Genomic DNA, 20816 nt, shown 5'->3' with positions numbered 1-20816 from the left:
GGCGTGATCTCGGCTCACTGCAACCTCCACCTCCTGGGTTCAAGCAATTCTCCTGCCCTCAGCCTCCCGAGTAGCTGGGACCACAGGCACGTGCCACCACGCCCAGCTAATTTTTGTATTTTTTAGTAGAGACGGGGTTTCACCATGGTCTCAATCTCTTGACCTTGTGATCCGCCCATCTCAGCCTCCCAAAGTGCTGGGATTACAGGCATGAGCCACCGTGCCCGGCGACCCTCTGCATTTTTAAAAAATCCTTGCCCTCATTGTTCAACACCCACCTGTGAGTGAGAACATGCGGTGTTTGATTTTCTGTTCTTGTGTCAGTTTGCTGAGACAGCATGGGGAGAAATGCCAGATACAGGTGATGGGGAGGAAGGCAGCAAATCACACTGCCATGTGTGTACCTATGCAACAATCTTGCATGTTCTTCACATGTACCCCAAAACCTAAAATGCAATTTAAAAATACAAAAAAAAAAAAAAAACCACTTGCTCTCTAAGCTATGAGCAAGAAACTGAGTCTGCTAGGCCAGAGGAACCGAACAGAAGGGGCTATGAGTATGGGATTATTTTAGGGCAGATTAAGGTGACAGGGGTGACTAGTGGAATTAGGGTCCCAGCAAACTTGTCCTAAGATAATTTGTGGCCATTTAAAGGAAGAAACATCAACACAATAAGACAAAAGTCACCACAATAAGAGTAAGCTCCACGAAAATGCCAAGGAATTAGGGAAGAAGTGGAATGGGAAGGAAGCCTTGCTTGGGAGAAGGTGCTATGATTGAGCACAGAACTTAGATCTGAGCTTCCTGGCAGCCGATGGAAAAAGGCAAACTCAGTGAGCTACATGGCTCACATTCACTCCCAAAAGGCAGCACAGATCAGATTGTAAGGCAAATGGCTCTGCAAATTTGCTTTCCTGAGAAGCCACATGCTGCCTGGCTCCTGGCGCTGGTAACAGGCCCAGGGGAGTTCCACTCTGCCTGCTTACAACCTAGCTCCTGAGGATGTGGGTATGGACAGTGCAGTGGGGTCGGCACGCCTTGCCCCTCAGCCCCCAGGCCTCCAGGTCCCCAAGCTCCGGTCCAAAGCACACCAGGGGCACCCACCCTACAGGCCATAGAGGAAGGTGCTCTTTACCTCGGGCCACACTCTTAAGATGGCACCTGAAACTCAGATTTCAAGAATTACCTTTTCTTTGGGAATCTGGGTTTTATTGCGAAATTTCATTTTCTCTTTAGGTGACAAAACAGTCTTGCTGACTTCTCCTCTAGGCTGATTATTTCCTGGAGATGGGCAGGTTTCTCTTTGCGCCAGTGCTGTTTTTCCTGAAAGGCCACAGTTAGCCGGACTGTGCAGGAATTTTCCAAATCTCTTTTTTCCTAAGTAGATCAGCCTCATTTTTCGGAGGAGCTGGGGGAGGAACAGAAATATACCCAGCCGGCTCTCACCGCCCTTTCTGGATCTAAGCCCCTGGCCACCAGGGAGCAAGAGAGTGGCAGAGCCCTCTCGACCGAAGTCACAAGACTCAGGGAAGTGGGGACGTGGGCAGCAAGAGCCACTCCTGGTCTCGAATTAGTCTTGCTCTGCTGGGAGAGCACAAGAAAAGCCCAGTTCAGGTCCGCATTATGACTTTTATGGGCCCTAGGCACTTCTGCCGTCATAGACCTATTCCTCTATAAAAGGTGTATTAAGATTTACCTTTTATGACAGTAATGGTCTAAAGACGAATATGACCCTGTCTAGATTCATTCTTATCTCTTCATTATTATGATGTTCTTTTTTCCTTCTGATTTTAAAATTAAACATTTCATGAGTCCCTAGAAGTATTGTGAGCTTCAAGCCCTGTGCCAGCTCGAGAAGGTGACCATGGGAGCCAAAAAATCACCACCCTGAACTTCCCAGTCCCCTGCCCCTCCCCCGCCCAGTCCCTCAGCCCTGGGGGGCCACTTTCCCGTGCAACCCTCTGCTGCCAGCAACACTGAGTGGAGAGACAGCCTCGATCCTTTTCCTCCCTTCACCGAAGCATCCAAATCCCAGCCCCTAGGCCCCAGCCTTGAAAATCACCCACCCTTGATATCTGATCAAATTGTCCCAGTCTCGTTTTGACAGTGCTGGCCCCTGGGGCCACGATCTGTCCCTCAGTTTATTCAAGGACAGCTAGGAATTATAAAAATAATAATACCAATAACCACCTGAAGTCCCAGGTGCAAAGCTCTGCTCGAAGCACTTCACCATGGCACACTCTAGGGTTCAACACGTTACTAGCTATGCGGCTGCAGGCAAGTCAGTTTTCTGATCTGTAGAATGGACATAATGTTAGTCCCTCTCTCTCTAGAAGGAGTAAAGAGATTAATGCCTGTGGCAGGCTTATGCCAGGGCCAGCGCATAGTAACATCTGTCAAAGAAAAAAAAAAGTTTTTTTAAGAGACAGATTCTTGCTCTGTTGCGCAGGCTGAAGTGCAGTGGCTTGATCATAGCCCACTGCAACCTTGACCTCCTGGGCTCAAGGATCCTCCTGTCTCCGCCTCCTGAGTAGCTGTGTAGTAGTCCGTTCTCACACTCCTAATAAAGACATACCCAAGACTGGGTAATCTACAAAGAAAAGAGGTTTAATTGACTCAGTTTTGTCTGGCTGGGGAGGCCTCAGGAAACTTACAATCATGGTGGAAGGGGAAGCAAACACATCCTCCTTCACATGGTGGCCGGAGATGGAACGAGTGCTGAGCAGAGGAGGAAGCCCTTATAAAACCGTCAGCTCTCGTGAGAACTCACTCTCTATCATGAGAACAGCATGGGGGAAACCGCCTCCATGATTCAGTTACCTCCACCTGGTTCCGCCCTTAACCTGAGGGAATTATTACAATTCAAGGTGAGATTTGGGTGGGGACACAGAGCCAAACCATATCAAGCTGGGATTAAAGGCTCACATCACTACACCCAGCTATTTTTTTTTTTTTTCCCATAGAGACAGGGTCTCACTATGTTTCCCAGGCTGATCTCAAATTTCAGGCCTCAAGTGGGAGGCCCTTCAGCCTCCCAAAGTGCTGGGGTTACAGATATGAGCTATCATGCCCGCCTTGTTAAAGAAAAATTTATATAGACACACGGTAAAAACGGTAAGGAAGACTTATTCAAGAGGGACCACTGCCAGGGGGGTTTACAGTATTATTTGCAGTATTATTCAAGAGGGACCACTGCTGGGGGGGTTTGCAGTAGTGGGGAGAGATCAGGCTCAGCTCTGAATACAAGGACAAGTGGGGATTCATAGCCAAGGAGCAGGGTGGGGTTCACAGACGAAGATCACTAAGAAGCAGAACCGGGGAAAGGGGTTCTGGCTAAACCCACTCGACAGGGTTTTTGCTGAGGGCAGTCCAGGGTGATAACACAATCAGGGTTGAGGGAGGAGGAATCTGATCAGGTATCAAGAGTGGGGTGTGTCTGATAAACAGATCCAGTAGGATTCTTGCTAACACTCAAATGAGTAGACCAAGAACAGAGCCCAAGGTTGAGGTCTGGTCAGAAAGAGGACTCAGAGGGGCCTGATTCAAACCGGGTCAAAGGAGAGAGTCTTTATCGCATCTCCATCAATGATGGCTATTGTGATTAATCATAATGAGTGAATGACTTATAATTCTGTTGTCTTTCGGTATCCACAGGGGGTTGGTTCTAAGACTCCCCATGGGCACTAAAATCCAAGGATGCTCAAGTCCCTGATATAATTTGGGGCCCACGCTTGTAATTTCAGCACTTTGGGAGGCCAAGGAGGGAGGACTGCTTGAGGACAGGAGTTCAAGACCGGCCTGAGCCAACGCAGCAAGAACCCATCTTCACGAAAAATTTTAAAATTAAAACAATTAGCTGGGCATGGTGTCATGCAACTGTGGTCTCAGAGAGTAGTGAGGCTGAGGTGGGAGGATCACTTGAGCCCAGAAGGTCGAGGCACAGCAGGCCGTGATTGTGCCACTGCACTCTAGCCTGGGCAACAGAGCAAGACCCCATCTTCAAAAATACTAATAGAATTTTTTAACTTTTAAAAAATGGCTTACTGTTTGCATACAACCTATATGCCTCCTCCTGGATACTCTAAATCATCTCTAGATTACTTGTAAAACCAACCTAATGCGACATGAATGACACGTACATAGTTGTCATACTGCATTGTTGTTAAATTTGTATTATTTTTATTGTTGTGTTGTTATTTTTGATTGCTTTTTTTTCCCAAATGGTTTCCCTCTGGGGTTGGTGGAATCCACAGATTCGGAACCCATGGCTGCAGAGGGCTGACTGTAATTGGTCAGAAGAAGGGGTGTCCCGGTCTCTGCCTTCTTCACCACCCCAGAAGGCACTGACCTTGGGCTGAGCTGGTCCAGCAGATGTCAGAGCCCAGCCTCTCCCAAGATGCACCTGGCTGCTGGCCTCTGCCCAATCCTGACTGCCAGCTCTTCCTAGACAGAAAGCAGCACTTTCCCTCCCCCAGGAGTGGAGCAGAAGCCCTCTCCACCTCTCCTAAGCCCCTCACCACCCCTTGCCCTGTTTCCAACGGGCTCCCTAAAGACCGGCCTCCCATGCCTTCCTGGCCAGACGCCCAGCTCTCTGCAGCAGCCTTAAAGTTTATCTCCTCAAATCATGCCCCTCCTGTTTATCTTCTCCCCAGCATGAATACAAAATCCTTTCTCTCTACCACTTGCTACCTGTCTTACTCCAGCATCCGGCTGCTACGCACTTCTCAGTTACTGTTTTCTGAAGACTTAAAATCTTTGTCCGCCCGCCTGGTCATGCCCGCAGTGTGTGCCTGTGAAAGGAGCACAGGGCTTTGAAGCCACAGGAGCTGGGAGGGAGCTGGGTTTAATCCCAGCTCCGCAATGACCAGCTGCATGACCTTGGGCAAGTCAATTAACCTCCCAGAGCCTGGATTGTTTATCTGCCTGGAATTATGGAGACAATGTTATTTGCTTTCACAGTGGGTCTGCCCACTAGGAGAAAACCTGGGTTGGCTTATGTGTTTTCTTGAGGGGTAGAAACTTTGAGAAGTCCTTGGAAGTGGAAGAAAGAGTCCCCCACCTCCTGCCCCCACAAGGAGCCTGCCTGCAAGAACTGGTGGTGGTTGCTTGTGGCCAATGACAAACTTCTGTTGTGTGGCTGGAGTGAGCAGGTTGGGGGAAGGGCTGCATGCTTTGGAAAATGGAGGTGATTTTTTTGATGACTGGTGCAGGGAAAGGAAAGGAGAGATGAACCCGCTGATGAAGGAGAGAGGGGCCGGATGCCTGCCCCCAGGGACATCACGCCCAAACCATCTGAGACAGACTGATCATCTCCCCTCCAGCCCCTTCCACTTCTTCCCCATCTTGGTAAGACCACTGGTCACCCCATCCCAAGCCAAAGGACAGCTGAGGGATCTCCCAGGTCAGGGGCCCTCTGACCATCTGGCCCCTTCTCAGCTGCATAATATGAAATACGTAGCATTACAGAGGCAACAATTACATTGAAATATAGTTAGCAACATATTTAAACAAACCGTTGAATAGGAGTGTGTGTGCTGTTTCGTTAACATGTGAAACGAGATTCAGTAGAAACTCTAATAAGCACCATTCTTTTGAAGGAGTGCATTTGGAGGTCGCTGCAGCTGTGGTGAGAGTTCACGAAAAGTATATTACTGTTGGTGACTATGTCATGGGTCTCCTCCCCACTACTGATTTGTTGGAGGAAATGCTAAATGACAGTTAATTTCATGTTAGAAAATTAAAGATGCTATTTCCCCCGACTGGGTTCACAGGCCCCAAGCTAGAAACCCTTGACTTTGACTCTGTTTTCCCCTAACCACCCACTCCCACCCGCCCCTCCCAACCAGTCCTCAAGCCCTGCTGACTTGACCTCCTGCACCCTGGACCTGCCCCTGTCCCCACCCATTCTCCACGTGGGCCTTGCTGCTTTGCACTGCCCTGCCTCCCCACCTCCATTCCGGCGCCCCTCCCTCTGTGTTCCACCCTGAACCCAGAGGGACCATCCCTGCTATGGACTGGCTGTGTCCCCACCCAAATCTCATCTTGAATTGTAGCTCCCATAATTTCCACGTGTCATGAGAGGGACCTAGTGAGAGGTAATTGAATCATGGGGGTAGGTTTCCCCACGCTGTTTCTGTGAGAGTCTCATGATGGTGGATGGTTTTATAATGGGGGAGCTCCCCTGCACAAGCTCTCCTGCCTGCCGCCATGTAAGACATGACTGTTCTTCATTTGCCTTCCACCATGTTGGTGAGGTCTCCCCAGCCAGGTGGATCTGTGGGTCCATTAAACTTCCCTCCTTTATATATCACCCAGCCTCAGATACGTCTGTACTAGCAGCAGGAGAATGGACTAGTACAACCCCAAATGCAAACCTGACCACGCTGCCCCTTGCTCCACACTTCAGTGGTTCCCTATTGCCTATATGGTAAATCCAAAGACCTCTATGATGCACTGAGACCCTCACAAAACTCTCCGGCTTCATCTCTCAACATTCCTCCTCTCCCTGCCCCGAGTCCTCCCATCATTCTGAGCTACGTGAAGGTCCCAGAATATGCCGTGTCATCAGGCCTTCGCTTCCGCTGTCCACTCCACCTGGAATGCCCTTCCCAAGATGTCTACCAAGCAGACTTTCACTTATTTTCCAAGTCTCACCCAAACATTGCCTTCCCTATGCCCACCCCATTCATCCCCACTCCCTGGGCAAATGTGGGTGCCTTTCCCACAGGGCTGTTAACACACCCAGTCCAAAGAAGTCCACACACCATGTTAGAATCATCTGAGGAATACATCTCTCCACAAGATCACAAACATGGCCAGACGTGGTGGCTCATGCCTACAATCCCAGTGCTTTGAGAGGCTGAAGCCAGAGGATTACTTGAGCCCAGGAGTTGGAGACTATTCTGGGCAACCTAGCAAGACCCAACTCTACAAAACATTTTTAAAATTACTTGGGCGAGGTGGGGGGAATGGGGGTCGCCTATAATCCCAGCTACTTAGGAGGCTGAGATGAAGTATCGCTTGAACCCTGAACGTCAAGGCTGCACTGAGCCATGATTGCACCACTGCTCTCCAGCCTGGGCAACAAAGCAAGACAGTCTTTTTCCTTCAACTGCCCCAAAAAAGCACAGTGCCCATTTAGGCCTTCAGTGAATGTTGGTTGAGTAAATAAATAAAAGATGGAGAAAAAAAAGAATAAACAAGCTTTCGGTCCTTGGATGGCTAGGGATGGGGCACAAGGGGTCCAGAATGCATGTTGTGTGTGTGTTGTGACAATTTTTCTACTTTTCTTCTTTTCTTTACCATCATGATTGGATTTTCTACATCCTGAGATGACAGATCGGCACATTTTGATCTATGGCATGCGCTCTAATATCTTGAATGCAGCTCTCTATTCTTTGAAAGATCCCTCTGTCAAATGTACGTACCTCAATTAGGAGAGATTACTTCCCTTACCAAGAGGCTCATCGTTTCGGTTTCATTAAATAGAGAGTTCCTCCAATGCGTGAAGAATAGGATTAAATTTATAGAAATTCAATTTACACTCAGCTTTTTAGGAGCAAATGTCTTACACAGCCAAGCCACTGTTCTGTCTGCCAGGCCTCCTGAAGTTCTAGTTTATAGGCTTCCTTTATTCCCTTCCTACGTAATCCCAGCTTAACCCCTGATGACCTGGAGCTGCTGTGGCGATCCCGGGCACCTGCCCACCAAAGCTAAGTGTTTGCTTGGAATAGTCTGTCTCCACCTTCCTGAGTCATATGATGCAGCTGACTCTCCCATTCTTCCTGAAACCCTCAAAATCCTTGACTCGTGACCCTTCCCCACAATCTCTGCCCAGCCCGCGCTTGCCCTTGAGCTTCCAGATGTGTTTGATCATTTGACTTCCAATGCAGCGTCTCCACGTGGAGTTCTCAAAGCCGGAGGAGCTCAGAGAGGAGCTACGTGCCCTCCAACCCAAATCACTCCCTCCTCCTCCTTCTTTCTTTCTTCCTCTTCCTCCTCCTTCTTCTTTCTTTCTTCTTTCTTCTTGTTCTTTCTCCCTCTTCTTCTTCCTTCTTCTTCTTTTTGAGATGGAATCTTGCTCTGTAGCCCAGGCTGGAGTGCAATGGCGCGACCTGGGCTCACTGCAACCTCCACCTCCTGGATTCAAGCAATTCTCCTGCCTCAGCCTCCCGAGAAGCTGCAATTATAGGCATGTGCCACCACACCTGGCTAATTTTTGTATTTTTAGTAGAGACAGGGTTCCACCATCTCGGCCAGGCCAGTCTCGAACTCCTGACCTCGTGATCCACCCACTTCAGCCTCCCAAAGTGCTGGGATTACAGGCGTGAGCCACTGCACCCAGCCTAGGCTTCTCTTTTATATCCCAGGGAAAGGCGGTGCAGTCAGCCCATTCTAACCACCGCCCTCTCCCTGATGCTGCGAATCCAGTCCATCACAGACCGTACGGCACTGATCTCCTGAAGACATCTCGAGTTCATCTGCCTCTCCCCCCTGACCGCCCACACGTGTTATGCTCCTTGAGGCCTGGGACTGTCTGCTTCTGTTCATTGCTATGACCTCAGAACCTGGGCCGGCCCCTGGCATGTGACAGATGCTTAATATACGTCAGACATTTTTTCACAAATGATAAAACTCAGGCTCACAGAAAAGAAACGATTTGTCCCATGTTTCCCAGTTGGTAGAACCAAGGCTCACCGCAAGGGCAGCACCCCTTCTCGCCTCTGCTGTGAGAGGCCACGGGGCCAGCCGTGCCTTACCTGAGAGCACCGTGAAGACAGCCGCGAAGGCGTTGAGCTTGAGCCCGTCGATGACATTGCTGGAGTGGAAGAGCTCGAGACACATGAGGCTGAAGCCAACCACCAGCAGCAGAATGTACAGCACCTCGGAGACCACAGACAGCCACAGGACCCCTGTCCAACAGAGGCAGAGAGGCCGTGAGACCAGGCAGAGCCCAAGACGGACCCACCCTGTACTTATTCCTCCCAGACCCGCGGAGGATAGCAAGTCATTTTAGAATAGACCCTGGCTCTGGGGTAGGTCCTGACGGATGATGGAAGGCTGTCATGGCTGCCCCATCCTTGTCTGCAGGGGCTGGCTCAGGAACCCAAGCTTAAGTCAGCCAGTGCCCAGGGCACAGCATTCTCTGGAGGCCCATTACTGGGGAAGAACTTTTATCCTGCGGCTGGACCAGGGGCTCCCTTTGTTCCTCATGGGTTAGATGATCACCACTGAGAGCCAGCTGGCAGCCATGGGGCCACCAGTTTAGGGTGAAGCTGACACTGCAGACGCAGAGAACAGTGACTGAACAATGGCCTTATCAGACCGACCACCGACGCCAGGAGCTGCCCTGTTCTGGATTTCGTGAGATAAACTGCTGTGTTGTTAGGCCGGTTAGTGTGAGGTTCTCTGTTACCTCCAAGTCTACATTTTGCCTTGTTCTTTTTGTTTGTTTGTTTTTGTGTTTTGTTTTGTTTTGGTTTTGGTTTTTGTTTTGCAAAAGGGTCTGACTCCGTCACCAGGCTGGAGTGCGGTGGTGCTATCACGGCTCACTGCAGCCCCAAACTCTTGGGCTCAAGCCATCCTTCCACCTCAGCCTCCCAAGTCGATGGAAATATGGGAGTACACCACCACATCTAGCTAATTCTTTATTTTTTGTAGAGATGGGGGTCTCGCCATGTTGCCCAGGCTGTTCTCAAACTCCTGGGCTCAAGCTATTTGTCTGCTTCAGCCTCCTTGAGTGCTGGGATTACAGATATGAGCCACCACATTCGGCCACCTGTGGCTCCAAGTATGCCACCTCACACACAAGGTCCCTCAAGCCACACTTAGTTTTATCTGCCCTGTATCCTACCTCACATTTTTTCTACACCCCACCATTGCTACTTCCACACTTCGACCTTGGGGTTCTCCCAGTCAGCCACGTTCTGGTGGGGTCCTGCCCTCCTGGCACAGCTGATTGGTCCAGTGTGATCACCTGACTTTTAACTGACCAATCGAAGTCTTCCTCTAGGAATCTGCACTTAGACCTACTGAAACAGAGAGAAGGAGAGAGAAGCTCGGATGAGAGTCTGAGCATTCTGGCCACATGAGCACCCGGTTCCAGCGACTCCTGAAGGCCACCTGCCCTCCTGTCCTTCCAGTGGTTTGGCAGTTCAAACTTTCTTTGTATTCCCTGAGACGGCACAGCTCCCTTTTCCTACAAATTGGTCCAGATTGGATTGCCATCATTTGCCATCTAGTTTATGGGGCATCTGCTGTCTTTCCTACCCATGTTATAATAGTGCCTGCATGCTTTTCACTGGGAGAGTTTTTTTCTTCCCTCAGTCTTCATGGTTCCATTGCAGCTGACCCATATCTGGGCTCCATGCTGGGGCACATGACTCATGGCTAGCCAGTCAGAGCCCCATGTCCCTCCAACTCCAGTCATTGGTTCAGGAGTGAACTTCTCTAGACCTCAGTTCCTTCGTCCATAAAATGGGGGTGATGGCTGGGTGTGGTGGCTTGTGCCTATAATCCCAGCACTTTGGGAGGCTGAGGTCAGAAGTTTGACAACAGCCTGGCCAACATGGTGAAACCTGTCTCTAACAAAGTACAAAAAATTAGCCAGGTGTGGTGGCGCCCATCTGTAATCCCAGCTACTCAGGAGGCTGAGGCAGGAGAATTGCTTGAAACCGGGAGGCAGAGGTTGCAGTGAGCTGAGATCTCATCACCGCACTCCAGCCTGGGTGACAGACCCCATCTCAAAAAAAAAAAAAAAAAAAAAAATCAAGTAAAACCTGGTTGGGTGTGGTGGCTCACACCTGTAATTCCAGCACTTTGGGAGGCTAAGGCAGATGGGTCACTTGAGGTCAGAAGTTCGAGACCAGCCTGGTAAAACCCTGTCTCTACTAAAACTACCAAAATTAGCCAGGCATGGTGGCGTGCACCTGTAATACCAGCTACTTGGGAGGCTGAGGCAGGAGATTGGCTTGAACCTGGGAGGCGGAGGTTGCAGTGAGCCGAGATCACGTCACTGCACTCTGGCCTGAGCAACAGAGTGAGACTCTGTCTCAAAAAAATAAATAATAAAATAGGGGTAATAACAACTGTCTCGCAGTGTTGTGGTGTTACGAGGATTCAGTTGCACAGCCATGTGGGGAGCTTACGTTCGCACATAGTAAGAGCTCAAGTCATTTGTACTGTTCTAATTTGTTTAGAAGAACATGGTGGGGATATATCCAATAGGGACTGGGAGTAGAGCCCAGGGGCTCTCGATGAGGTCAAGGCTAGAGAGAGAGTCAAGAGGGAGAAATGACAGTATGGGGGTACATATGATTTCTGAAAGAAAAAGTACCAAATAGAAGATGGAACTAGGAACACATCCCCATGGGCTGCCTTCCAGGTCACACTGGTCATGAGGTCCCAGCAAGACCCACACATTAGAGAAGGCGCTATGGACCAGGCCTGGACAGTAAGACATGGACCCATGACCCAAGTCTGTTCAAGGAGAATCAACCTCAGGACTTTTGCAGGAACTACCGGGAGAGAGAAGCCTGCCCCACCTCCCTTCCTTTCTCCTTCTCTCTTTCTTTCTTTCTTTCTTTCTCTTTCTCAGCAGAGTCTTACTCTGTCACCACGCTGCAGCGCAGTGGTATAATCATAGCTCACTGCAACCTCCACCTCTTGGGCTCAAGCAATCCTCCCTCCTCAGCCTCCTGAGTGGCTGGGAGTACCAGCATGCACCACCGTGCCCAGCTTACTTTTGTATTTTTTGTAAAGATGGTATTTCACCTTGTTACACAGGCTGGTTTTGAACTCCTAAATTCAAGTGATTGTCCTCCCTCAACCTCACAAAGTAATGGGAATGTAGGCCTGGGGCCAGCACTAGAAGCCTTTTCTTCTTACCAGGTTTGAGGCTAGAAGGATGCAAAGATGGAATTGACTGAATTACCAAGTAGCAAGAGCCTTCATGAGAGTGAACCCAGTGCCAACGGAGGCAGAACCAAGAGACAGAGGAAGACTGCATCTTGATGACATTGTTTGAGCCCCTAGAACCAGCCATGCCTGAAGCTGCCAGTCTTTTGTTCTTTCAATCACATGAACCAATTAACTCTTTGTCATTGCCTATGCCGGTTTGAGGAGAATTTCCGTCACAACCAGGAGTCCCTATCTTCAGCTTTTCTCTTCTCCAAAGCTGTCAAACCTGTCCTTTTCAGCTCTCTGCCTTCGCATAAGCTGTTCTTTCCACCTGGAATGTCCCGGGGACATCCAAGAAACAAACAAATGAGCAGTAAATTCTGAGTCCCTACCTGCTCTCTGACGAAGAACCCAGATGCTGAAACACCCACTCTCGTTCCTAGCGCAACAGCGCTTTTAGAGTTTCAGAGAACTTCTCTTTTCCTCTCCTTCCCTTTTTTTCTTTTCTTTTTTTTCCCCCCTACCAAAATATCACATCTCCTGGGCAATTCCTTGGATTTTTGTAAGAGAATAATGTGCTCTTGGCAGCCTGGATGTTGTTAAAACACCCCCTGGCACCGCGCACACAGCCTCCGAGCCCTTCGCTGGCCCGAGGCCCACCAGGCAGCGGAGAGCGCAGCAAGAAATTCAGAGAGCGCTGAGCCTGCGGGAGGGTGGCCGCTCCCCGGGGGTTTCATCCCCAACCCAGCCGCCTTTACCTCGGAGCTGCTGATGCTCCTCTCCCTGGGTTTCCAGCCCCTGCTGGTGCCGGCAGGGACCGCCCTTCTTCATGGCGCTGCTCACTGACTCAGCTGCCTTCTCCGTGCAGCCCCCACACCGCAGGGGGTGCGTTCAACCCTGCCCACGTGGGCCCCGGGCCAGGACGCCTCCCCCGCACCTCCCCTCACAGCGGGGCCCAGCTCTGCTCTTTCAGAATTGATGGGAGACGGGCTGGAGCTTGGAGGTGGGGATGCTGCAGAAGTAACTTAACAATGGGGAAACTGGCAAGGGGTCCCCGATGCCTGGCGGGGTCGTGCTTGTTTATTTATTGAGACAGAGTCTGGCTGTGTCGCCCAGGCTGGAAGGCAGCGGCGCCATCTCGGCTCGCTGCAACCTCCACCTCCCAGGTTCAAGCAATTCTCCTGCCTCAGCCTCCCGAGTAGCTGGGATTGCAGGCACCTGCCACTATGCTCGGCTAATTTTGGTGTTTTTAGTAGAGATGGGGTTTCGCTATGTTGGCCAGGCTGGTCTCGAACTCCTGACCTCAAATGATCCACCCACCTCGGTCTCCCAAATGCTGGGATTACAGGCCTGAGCAGCGCCCAGCTGGGTTGTGCTGCCAATGTACATACATATATACATAATGAGAGAGAGAGAATCTTGCTTTTGGTACAGGCTGGAGTGCAGTGGCATGATCATAGCTTACTGCAGCCACTAACTCCTAGCCTCAGGCCATCCTCTTGCCTCAGCCTCCATAGTAGCTGTGACTACAGGTTAAGTGCCACCAGGCCCAGCTAATTTTTTTATTTTTTATTTTTGTAGGGACAGAGTCTCATTATGTTGCGCAGGCTGGTCTCGAACTCTTAGCCACCAGTGATCCTCCCACCTCGGCCGCCAAAGCACTGAAATTATGGGTGTGCCTGGCCGAGCTGTGCTTCTTTTTCCAGCTAGATCGCTAGATTTATTTCCTCGTCTTCCTACTGGGCTCGGGAGCATCTGTCTGCAAGTTTCAGCCCACTCCAGCCAAGGAAATTGATAACAATAATGACCATTCTGGTTGTGATCATTGTCATAATAAGGGCTGACGGTTACCAGGTCTTTATTATGTGCCAAGTTAAAAAGGAGGGTGCTGGTGTCCCACCCAATCTCCTAGGCTCTCTTTTTAGAGTTTCTGTCTTTGGAGGATCGGCTTTGGGCAATCAGAGCCTATTTTGTCTATCTTCGTTCAGAAAATGACTGGGAACTTATATTTCCCTCTTAGCTGCCATCAGCACGTGACTGACCGGCAGGGTCCTGTCCTGTGGCTCTGGCTGGGACAGTCGGAGATGTGACCTACACTGCAAAGCCCCCATGGGGTCAGACTGGCCTGACACCATCCCTTGCTTTCCTTTCTCCGTTCCCTGTCCTGCGGCATCAGTTTCCTTACCAGTGTCCTGAGGGAGCATTGCCTTCGCCAATGACTTTGTACCCAAATCCTCATCTCACGCTGCGCCTCTAGAGAATCTGATCTCAGATACAAAAATTTATGCAGATTACATCCCCAAATCTTCCTAACGGTCCTGCAATGTAGCAATGTATCACCCGTTTTGGAGACAAGAAAACTCAGCTTCTGGCGGATTAAGCAACTGGTCTACACAGCTAGGTAGTAGCATAGTCTGGATTCAAACTCAGTTCCTCTCTGACTCCAGGAACCAAGGTCAGCAAGGAGGCTGTAATCAGGACAGGGTGGGCCACTTGGAAAGCATATTCTCCCGCCCTTAGCAGGTTGCTGAGCCGGTCTGGCTGTGGGGCGTAGGATTCCCTAGTCAAGGCTCTAATTCAAGATATTCTCCAGAGTCCCAAGCAATTCTGGATCCAGGTGTCCAAAAGAGGATGGCTGCTGACCGGGATGGAGCGGCCCCTTCCGTTCTCAGCGATCCTGTACCAGCCGGCCACCAGGCTTGATGGGGAAGGAGGCCGCCGGGTAGAGAAGGCAGCCTGGAGGGTTCTTGGAAGCCAGACTAGGAAACTTGGCCTTGACCTGCCTTCAGGGGCAGGTAAGGGGCTTGGCCCGGGAACTACGTCTGCTGAGAGGAGGGTGAAGAATGGATGGACAGGATGGAAAGAGCTCCCGGAGGCTTCCACCGCACTCTACACGGGAGATGATGGTGGCCGGACTGTGGTCACAGTGGAAGTGAGGACAAGTAGGTGAACTGATAACCCCTGAGGGGTGGACTCAGCGGGCTGTGCACCCGTGAACCCGGCAGCAATGGAGAGGGATGAAGCCAGGGTGGTGCCATGTTCCTGGCTTGGACACCTGAGCAGACGATGGCGTTCCTCACTGAGCATGGAACAGTGCTAAGGCAGGAGGACAATGACATGCAGAGCCCACATGAGCCGCGGAATAGCCGGCAGGGATGTCCACGAGCTGGAGCTCAGACAGGTGTGGGGCACTGGGAAGACGTCAGCAGTCCCTCTGTATCTGCTGTGATTGTTGGAAGGTACTTGGAGCCGACAGGATGCCTCTGAAGCCACGCCGGGCAAAAGAGAACAGAATGGGAGATGGGATTCCAGGGGACAATGATACTTTAGGGGCGGGAACAGTGGCAGGGAGCTGTGAAGGTGCAGCAGACACAGCTGGTGCCCCAAGCCCGCCCACGGCCCTTGGGGGCGCGCTTCCACCTACTGGCGCCTGTCCTTCTGCTTGGGGGCTTGCCTTGGCCACCAGAGCCCGCCCCCACCCAGCTTGGAGGCAGGCTGGACCCGCCAGGGGACATACACCACCCTGCCTCCTTCCCCAGCAGCAGCGCTCCCCCAGGGCTGAGTGTGAGCTGGTGAATAAGTCCCAGAAGCTGGGTGTCCCTGGGGGCTATGAGCTACACATTCCCGTTTCCCACCAGGGAACAAGTGCTTTAAGGTGGTGGTGAGTCACACGCTATGTTGTCTGAACCAAAGAATGAAAAAGTGATTCTCTGTCCCCTGATTTTTAGCATTCATATTACTTCAATCAAAAGAATCTCTGTGTGGTGCTAATAGGTCCTTAACACCTTTCTAACACTTGTCAATTTTTTAAAGTAAAGACAAGGCTGGCTGCAGGCTCAGAATCTCCCATAGTTTCTAGCCAGATTGAGTAACATTTTTGTATTATTTGTTATTATTAATTATTTTTGAGGCCGGGAGAGATGGCTCACACCTCACACCAGGCGTGATGGCTGGGATGGTTCCCAGCACTTTGGGAGGCTGAGGTGGGCAGATCACGCAGTCAGTTCAAGACCAGCCTGGCCAACATAGTGAAACCCCATCTCTACTACAAATACAAAAAATCAGCCAGGCGTGGTGGCAGGTGCCTGTAGTACCAGCTGCTTGGGAGGCTGAGGCAGGAGAATCACTTGAACCTGGGAGGCGGGGGTTGCAGTAAGCGGAGATCATGCCACTGCACTCCAGCCTGGGTGACAGTGTGAGACTCCATCTAAATATATATATATATATTTTTTGAGACAAAGTGTGTGAAGTGGCTGAATCATGGCTCACTATAGCCTTAACCTCCTGGGCTCAAGCAATCCTACCGCTTCAGGGTCTCACTATGTTGCTCAGGCTGGTCTGAAACTCCTGCACTCAAGTGATCCTCCTGCCTCAGCCTCCCAAAGAAAGCACTGGAGTTACACCTGAGAGCCACTGTGCCTGGTGTCAGATTCTCTTAACCCTTCCCACTCCTCTGTGAGGAGTTCTTTCATAAAGTGTCTTTAATTGAACTATTTGGGAGATTCTGTGACACATCTTTTTTTTCTTCTTTTTACGGCAAGGGACCCTGATTTCCTGTGAGAGTGGTGATCAAAGCCGGTGGTCTCAGCACACACTGAGTGCTCGACCGGCAGCACCGGGCTCACCTGGGCACTTCTGCAAATTCTCCGGCCCCAGCCCTGACCTGTGGAATCCGTAACTCTGAGAGTAAGACCCATTCTGTGTTTGAATGGCACCCCCCTCCCTACCCAGGTGATGTTGATACACAGTCCAGTTTGAGAATCACGAATCTAAAGTCCTGTTTTTAAATGTACATGTAGAAAATGAGGCTGAATGCAATGACTCAAGTCTCTAATCTCAGCACTTTGAGAGGCTGAGGTGGGAGGATCGCCTGAGCTCCAGGAGTTCGGGACCAGCCTGGGCAACATAGCGAGACCTCATCCCTACAAAAATTTTAAAAATTAGCCAGGTGTGGTGGCACGTGCCTGTAGCCTCAGCTGCTTAGGGGGTTGAGGTGGGAGGATCACTTGCGCCCAGGAGGTTGAGGCCGCAGTGAACTATGATCGTGCCACTGCACTCCGGCCTGGACAACAGAAGAGAGACCCTGTCTCAAACATAAATAATAAAATTTTAAAAAGAGTCACCTTAAGGAAAAACTAAGTCAGTGCTAGAAGGAGCAGGCTGAGGTTTCAGGCAGATAGAAGGTGCTATGGGAATAATTAAAGGATCAGGAACCAATGGTGGCTGCCTGACCTGTGATGGATGTTCATTTTCCTTCTTAGTGCTATGGAATACAAGCTCGTGGAAGGAGAGGAAGTCAAGAACAGACAGCCTCTCAGCGGAGCCGGTAGGGCCTTGCCTTGGTGATGCCGGGAAAGGCTCCATAATGGTGGGGATGATTGTTCCAAGTCTCCAAAACTTGCGCTAATGGCTCAATTTGCAGCAGAGAACAGGTGACCTCTGGGGGGGCAGAAGGAATGGGATAATTTCTCATCAGGTGCGGGGCCTTGAGGTGACAGCTGATCCTGTTAGCTGCACTTTTTGCCTTTTTAAAAAACAGCTTTGTGACGCCAACTCTGACCCCTTCATTGCTGGGATTGATGGGTTTGCAGGAATGACTTCCCGTTCGCCCTCGATCCCTCCCTTGCTGAGAGAGTTTCCAGGGTCAGATCCTTGACGGAGTGAAAAAACATGGGTGGGAACTGTGTCTCGGCTTCGTGACCTTGAATGTTCCTCTGTCCGTGGGCTTCCTCATTCCTAAAATGGACATAATTCACTTGCTACACGCAGTAAATAAGACAATACCCGTAAATCGCACAAGCCCGATGTTTGGAAAGTGTTGAAGAAAGTTAAGTATGACTGTTTATTGCTAATGTGTCATTATTCACAATTATAATAATGTTTCATTGTCATTTTAATTTTTTTAGAGACAAGATCTCAGTCTGTCACCCAGGCTGCAGGGCAGTGGCACGATCATGGCTTACTGCGGCTTCCGCCTAGGCTAAGAGAGTCTTCTGGCTCAGCCTCCCCAGGTAGCTGGGACTACAGACATGCACCACCACGCCTGGCTAATTTTTTCTTTTCCCTTTTTTTTTTTTCTTTTTTTGAGACACAGTCTCACTCTGTCACCCAGGCTGGGGTGCAGTGGCACGATCTCGGCTCACTGCCACCTCTGCCTCCTGGGTTCAAGCAATTCTCCTGCCTCCGCCTCCTGAGTAACTGGGATTACAGGTGTGCGCCACCATGCCTGGCTACTTTTTTGTATTTTTAGTAGAGATGGGGTTTCACCATTTTGCTCAGACTGGTCTGGAGCTGCTGACCTCATGATCTGCTCACCTTGGCCTCCCAAAATGCTGGAATTACACACATAAGCCACTGTGCCAGGCCTATTTTCATTTTTTATTAAGAGCCAGGGTCTCACTCTATCTCCCAAGATAGAGTGAAGTGGTACAATCATGGCTCACTGCAGCCTCGAACTCCTGGGCTCAAGCAATCCTCCCACTTCAGCCTCCCGAGTAGCTGGAACTACAGGCATCCACCACTACGTGCAGCAAATTTTCTTATTTTTTTCTAGAAACAGGATGTCACTCTGTTGCCCCGGCTGGTCTCAAACTCCTGGCTTCAAGTGATTCTCCAGCCTTGTCTTCCCACAGTGTAGGGATTATGGGCATGAGCCACCATGCCTGGCCAGCAATGTTATAAGAGGTGGTAAGGCACCGGGAAAGACTGAAGACCTAGACCAGCCCGCCTAGGTGACCTTAGCTCCCTCAATAACTAGCTATGAGACTGGGAAATGGATGCATCACCACTGAACCTCAGTTTTCTCGTCTGCAAATTGGGCATACCTGAAGCAGCTGGCCCATGGACAGCCGTGAGAATGAAGTCAGTTAATTGAAGAGTAAGTGCTTAGGACAACACCCGTCCTGTCTAAAGTGCCTGTTAGATGTTGATGTTGTTGCTATTCCTGACGTGAAGCAGCCAGGAGGATTAAGAAGCCGGAGACAAGTGCATTATCAGCCACTGGCCAAATAAAACCTTTATGGGGATCAGAGGGGAATTGTTGCAAAGTCATATGAAGTCTCAAGACACAACGGCCTTTCAAGAAAAAACTCTTTTTTTCTCAAAAAAAAAATCCATCAGTTTAATACATCAAATCAATAAGGCATGGCGCAGTGGTTGCTGGCTGTGAGATGGGTGACAGGCCCCCTGATACCGAGCATGTTGAATCATGTAGATGATGTGGGCTGGGCCCTCGGAGGCTGGCAGCGTCTCTGTGGCAGCTGCTGTTAGCAAAATGTCAATATGGGAAGCTCAGAGGCAGGGATGTATCAGGGCTGGGAGGAAAAGGCCAGAGGCCATGGAGAGCCGCAGGGAGGAACTTCCAGGGTCACCAAGTCCCCAGTCCTTGTTCTGCAGATGAGAAATCTCAGATGCAAAGAGGGCCTAGGACTTGCCCACGTCACAGAGCGAGTCAGGGGCAGAGTCGGGGTGGGAGGCACCCTTCCACCACCCAGGCTGTTTTCTGTTGTGTGCCTGGGGCTGGGTTAGCTCTATCAGAGGCACGAGGATGGAGGTTTGAGGGGGAAAGGGCTGTCTGGAAGAGAGAACCACAGTGAGATCAACGGATGGCGGCTCCACCGTACGTCAGCAGCCCCGAGTTCAAACCCTGACGCTGCAAACCTCGGGAAGGTTCCTTTGTTGCTGTGGGCCTCAGTTTCCCTCTCAGTAGAGCGAGTGGATTCTCAAACAAGCTGCCAACAGGCCGAATCCAGCCCACAGAAATGTCTTGTTTGGCCCACACAGTATTTTAAAAATATCTGAATTCATTATCAACATTTAAAAATAGGAGACTTCACATTAAAAAAAAAAAAAATCCAGATTTCTGGATTCGTTTGCAAAACGGACAAATGCAGCAATACCGGACCTGCATCCTCACGTGATTATGACTGTGGGGCTGCCCTGGGGCTACCCTCCTCCGACTGGGGACACAGACCTCACCCGGTGCCCTTCAGCCCTTCATGGGTCCTGCCAGGCTCTCGTGCACATTTGAGTTTCCAGCCTCCTTTCCCTGTACAACGATGTCTAAGTCATTTCTACCCCCAATACTGCAGCAGTGTGACATTTTAAGACCCTGTATGGACCCCTGGTATCTACAGATAGGGGTGAAATACCCTGCAAACCCTCAGTTATCCAGCCTTCCAGGGTCCCGGGTTTTAGCAAACACCATGCCATCCCATAACTCAATTTTCAGAGTTAGAGGAAAGGGAAAGACGTTCAGCTCAGATGCCCGAATTGACTTTCTAAACCAAGGACGTGGATCTGAGAGCTGTTCCCGAAAGTCCTGTTGTCCAGCCAGCTCCACGTCCTCTGCACAAAGACCCAGAGAGGGCGAGTGAGTTGCCCAAGGTCACAACGCTTACTCGGAATCTTCCTTCAGTGAGTCAGAAAAGCTTTTATGCTTTGACTTCAGGTCGTCGTGGAGACCCTCAGTGACTGCTCTAGTGGGATGTGCAAAAATGTCAGGCGACAGAGCACGCGGGGATGTGATGCCATTCTGATGCCAATCGGCACGCGACTTTGGAAACAAAGGGCCGGGATGACTGTTTTCTGCATAACCATCTTGTCTGGAGTCTCAGTGCTCAGAAGGAGGTCTACAGTCCAGCAGCATCGGCTTTCCCCAGGGCCCTGGAGAAAACAGAGAATCTCTGGCCCCTCCCAGACCTACTGTTAGAAGACCTGCCTTGTGGCCAGGTCTCTTGCTGACTCTAAAGCACATGGGATCATGAGGAGCACTGGGCTGGAGAGTCACTCTGAGGGGTAGGGCATGCTGGCGGTGTGCAGAGAATGGGATGTTCAGCCCGCAGCTGTACTTCCTTCTAGCTGCTTCTGAGGGTGGAGACGGGCAGGATTGCTTGAGATCCATGTGTCAAGGGCATTG

The 20816-nt window shown here is 50.5% G+C and overlaps 1 protein-coding gene across 3 annotated transcripts in view; it reads right to left on the bottom strand.

The window, feature by feature from the left end:
* Positions 1 to 20816, bottom strand: part of GSG1L (GSG1 like) — a 274849-nt gene that overhangs the window by 83222 nt on the left and 170811 nt on the right. For 2 of the 3 annotated variants that reach the window (XM_039478188.2, XM_039478187.2), the window contains exon 3: positions 8761 to 8913. In XM_039478188.2, coding sequence (XP_039334122.1) covers positions 8761 to 8913 — 153 coding nt within the window. Of the gene's footprint in view, positions 1 to 8760; positions 8914 to 12657; positions 12730 to 20816 lie in introns of those variants that run through there. The other variant, XM_010340814.3, reaches the window with a different exon arrangement.

This window comes from Saimiri boliviensis, chromosome 12 (genome assembly GCF_048565385.1).
Source record: "Saimiri boliviensis isolate mSaiBol1 chromosome 12, mSaiBol1.pri, whole genome shotgun sequence".
Lineage (NCBI taxonomy): Eukaryota > Metazoa > Chordata > Mammalia > Primates > Cebidae > Saimiri > Saimiri boliviensis.
This window is presented reverse-complemented; position numbering and strand designations above follow the sequence as displayed.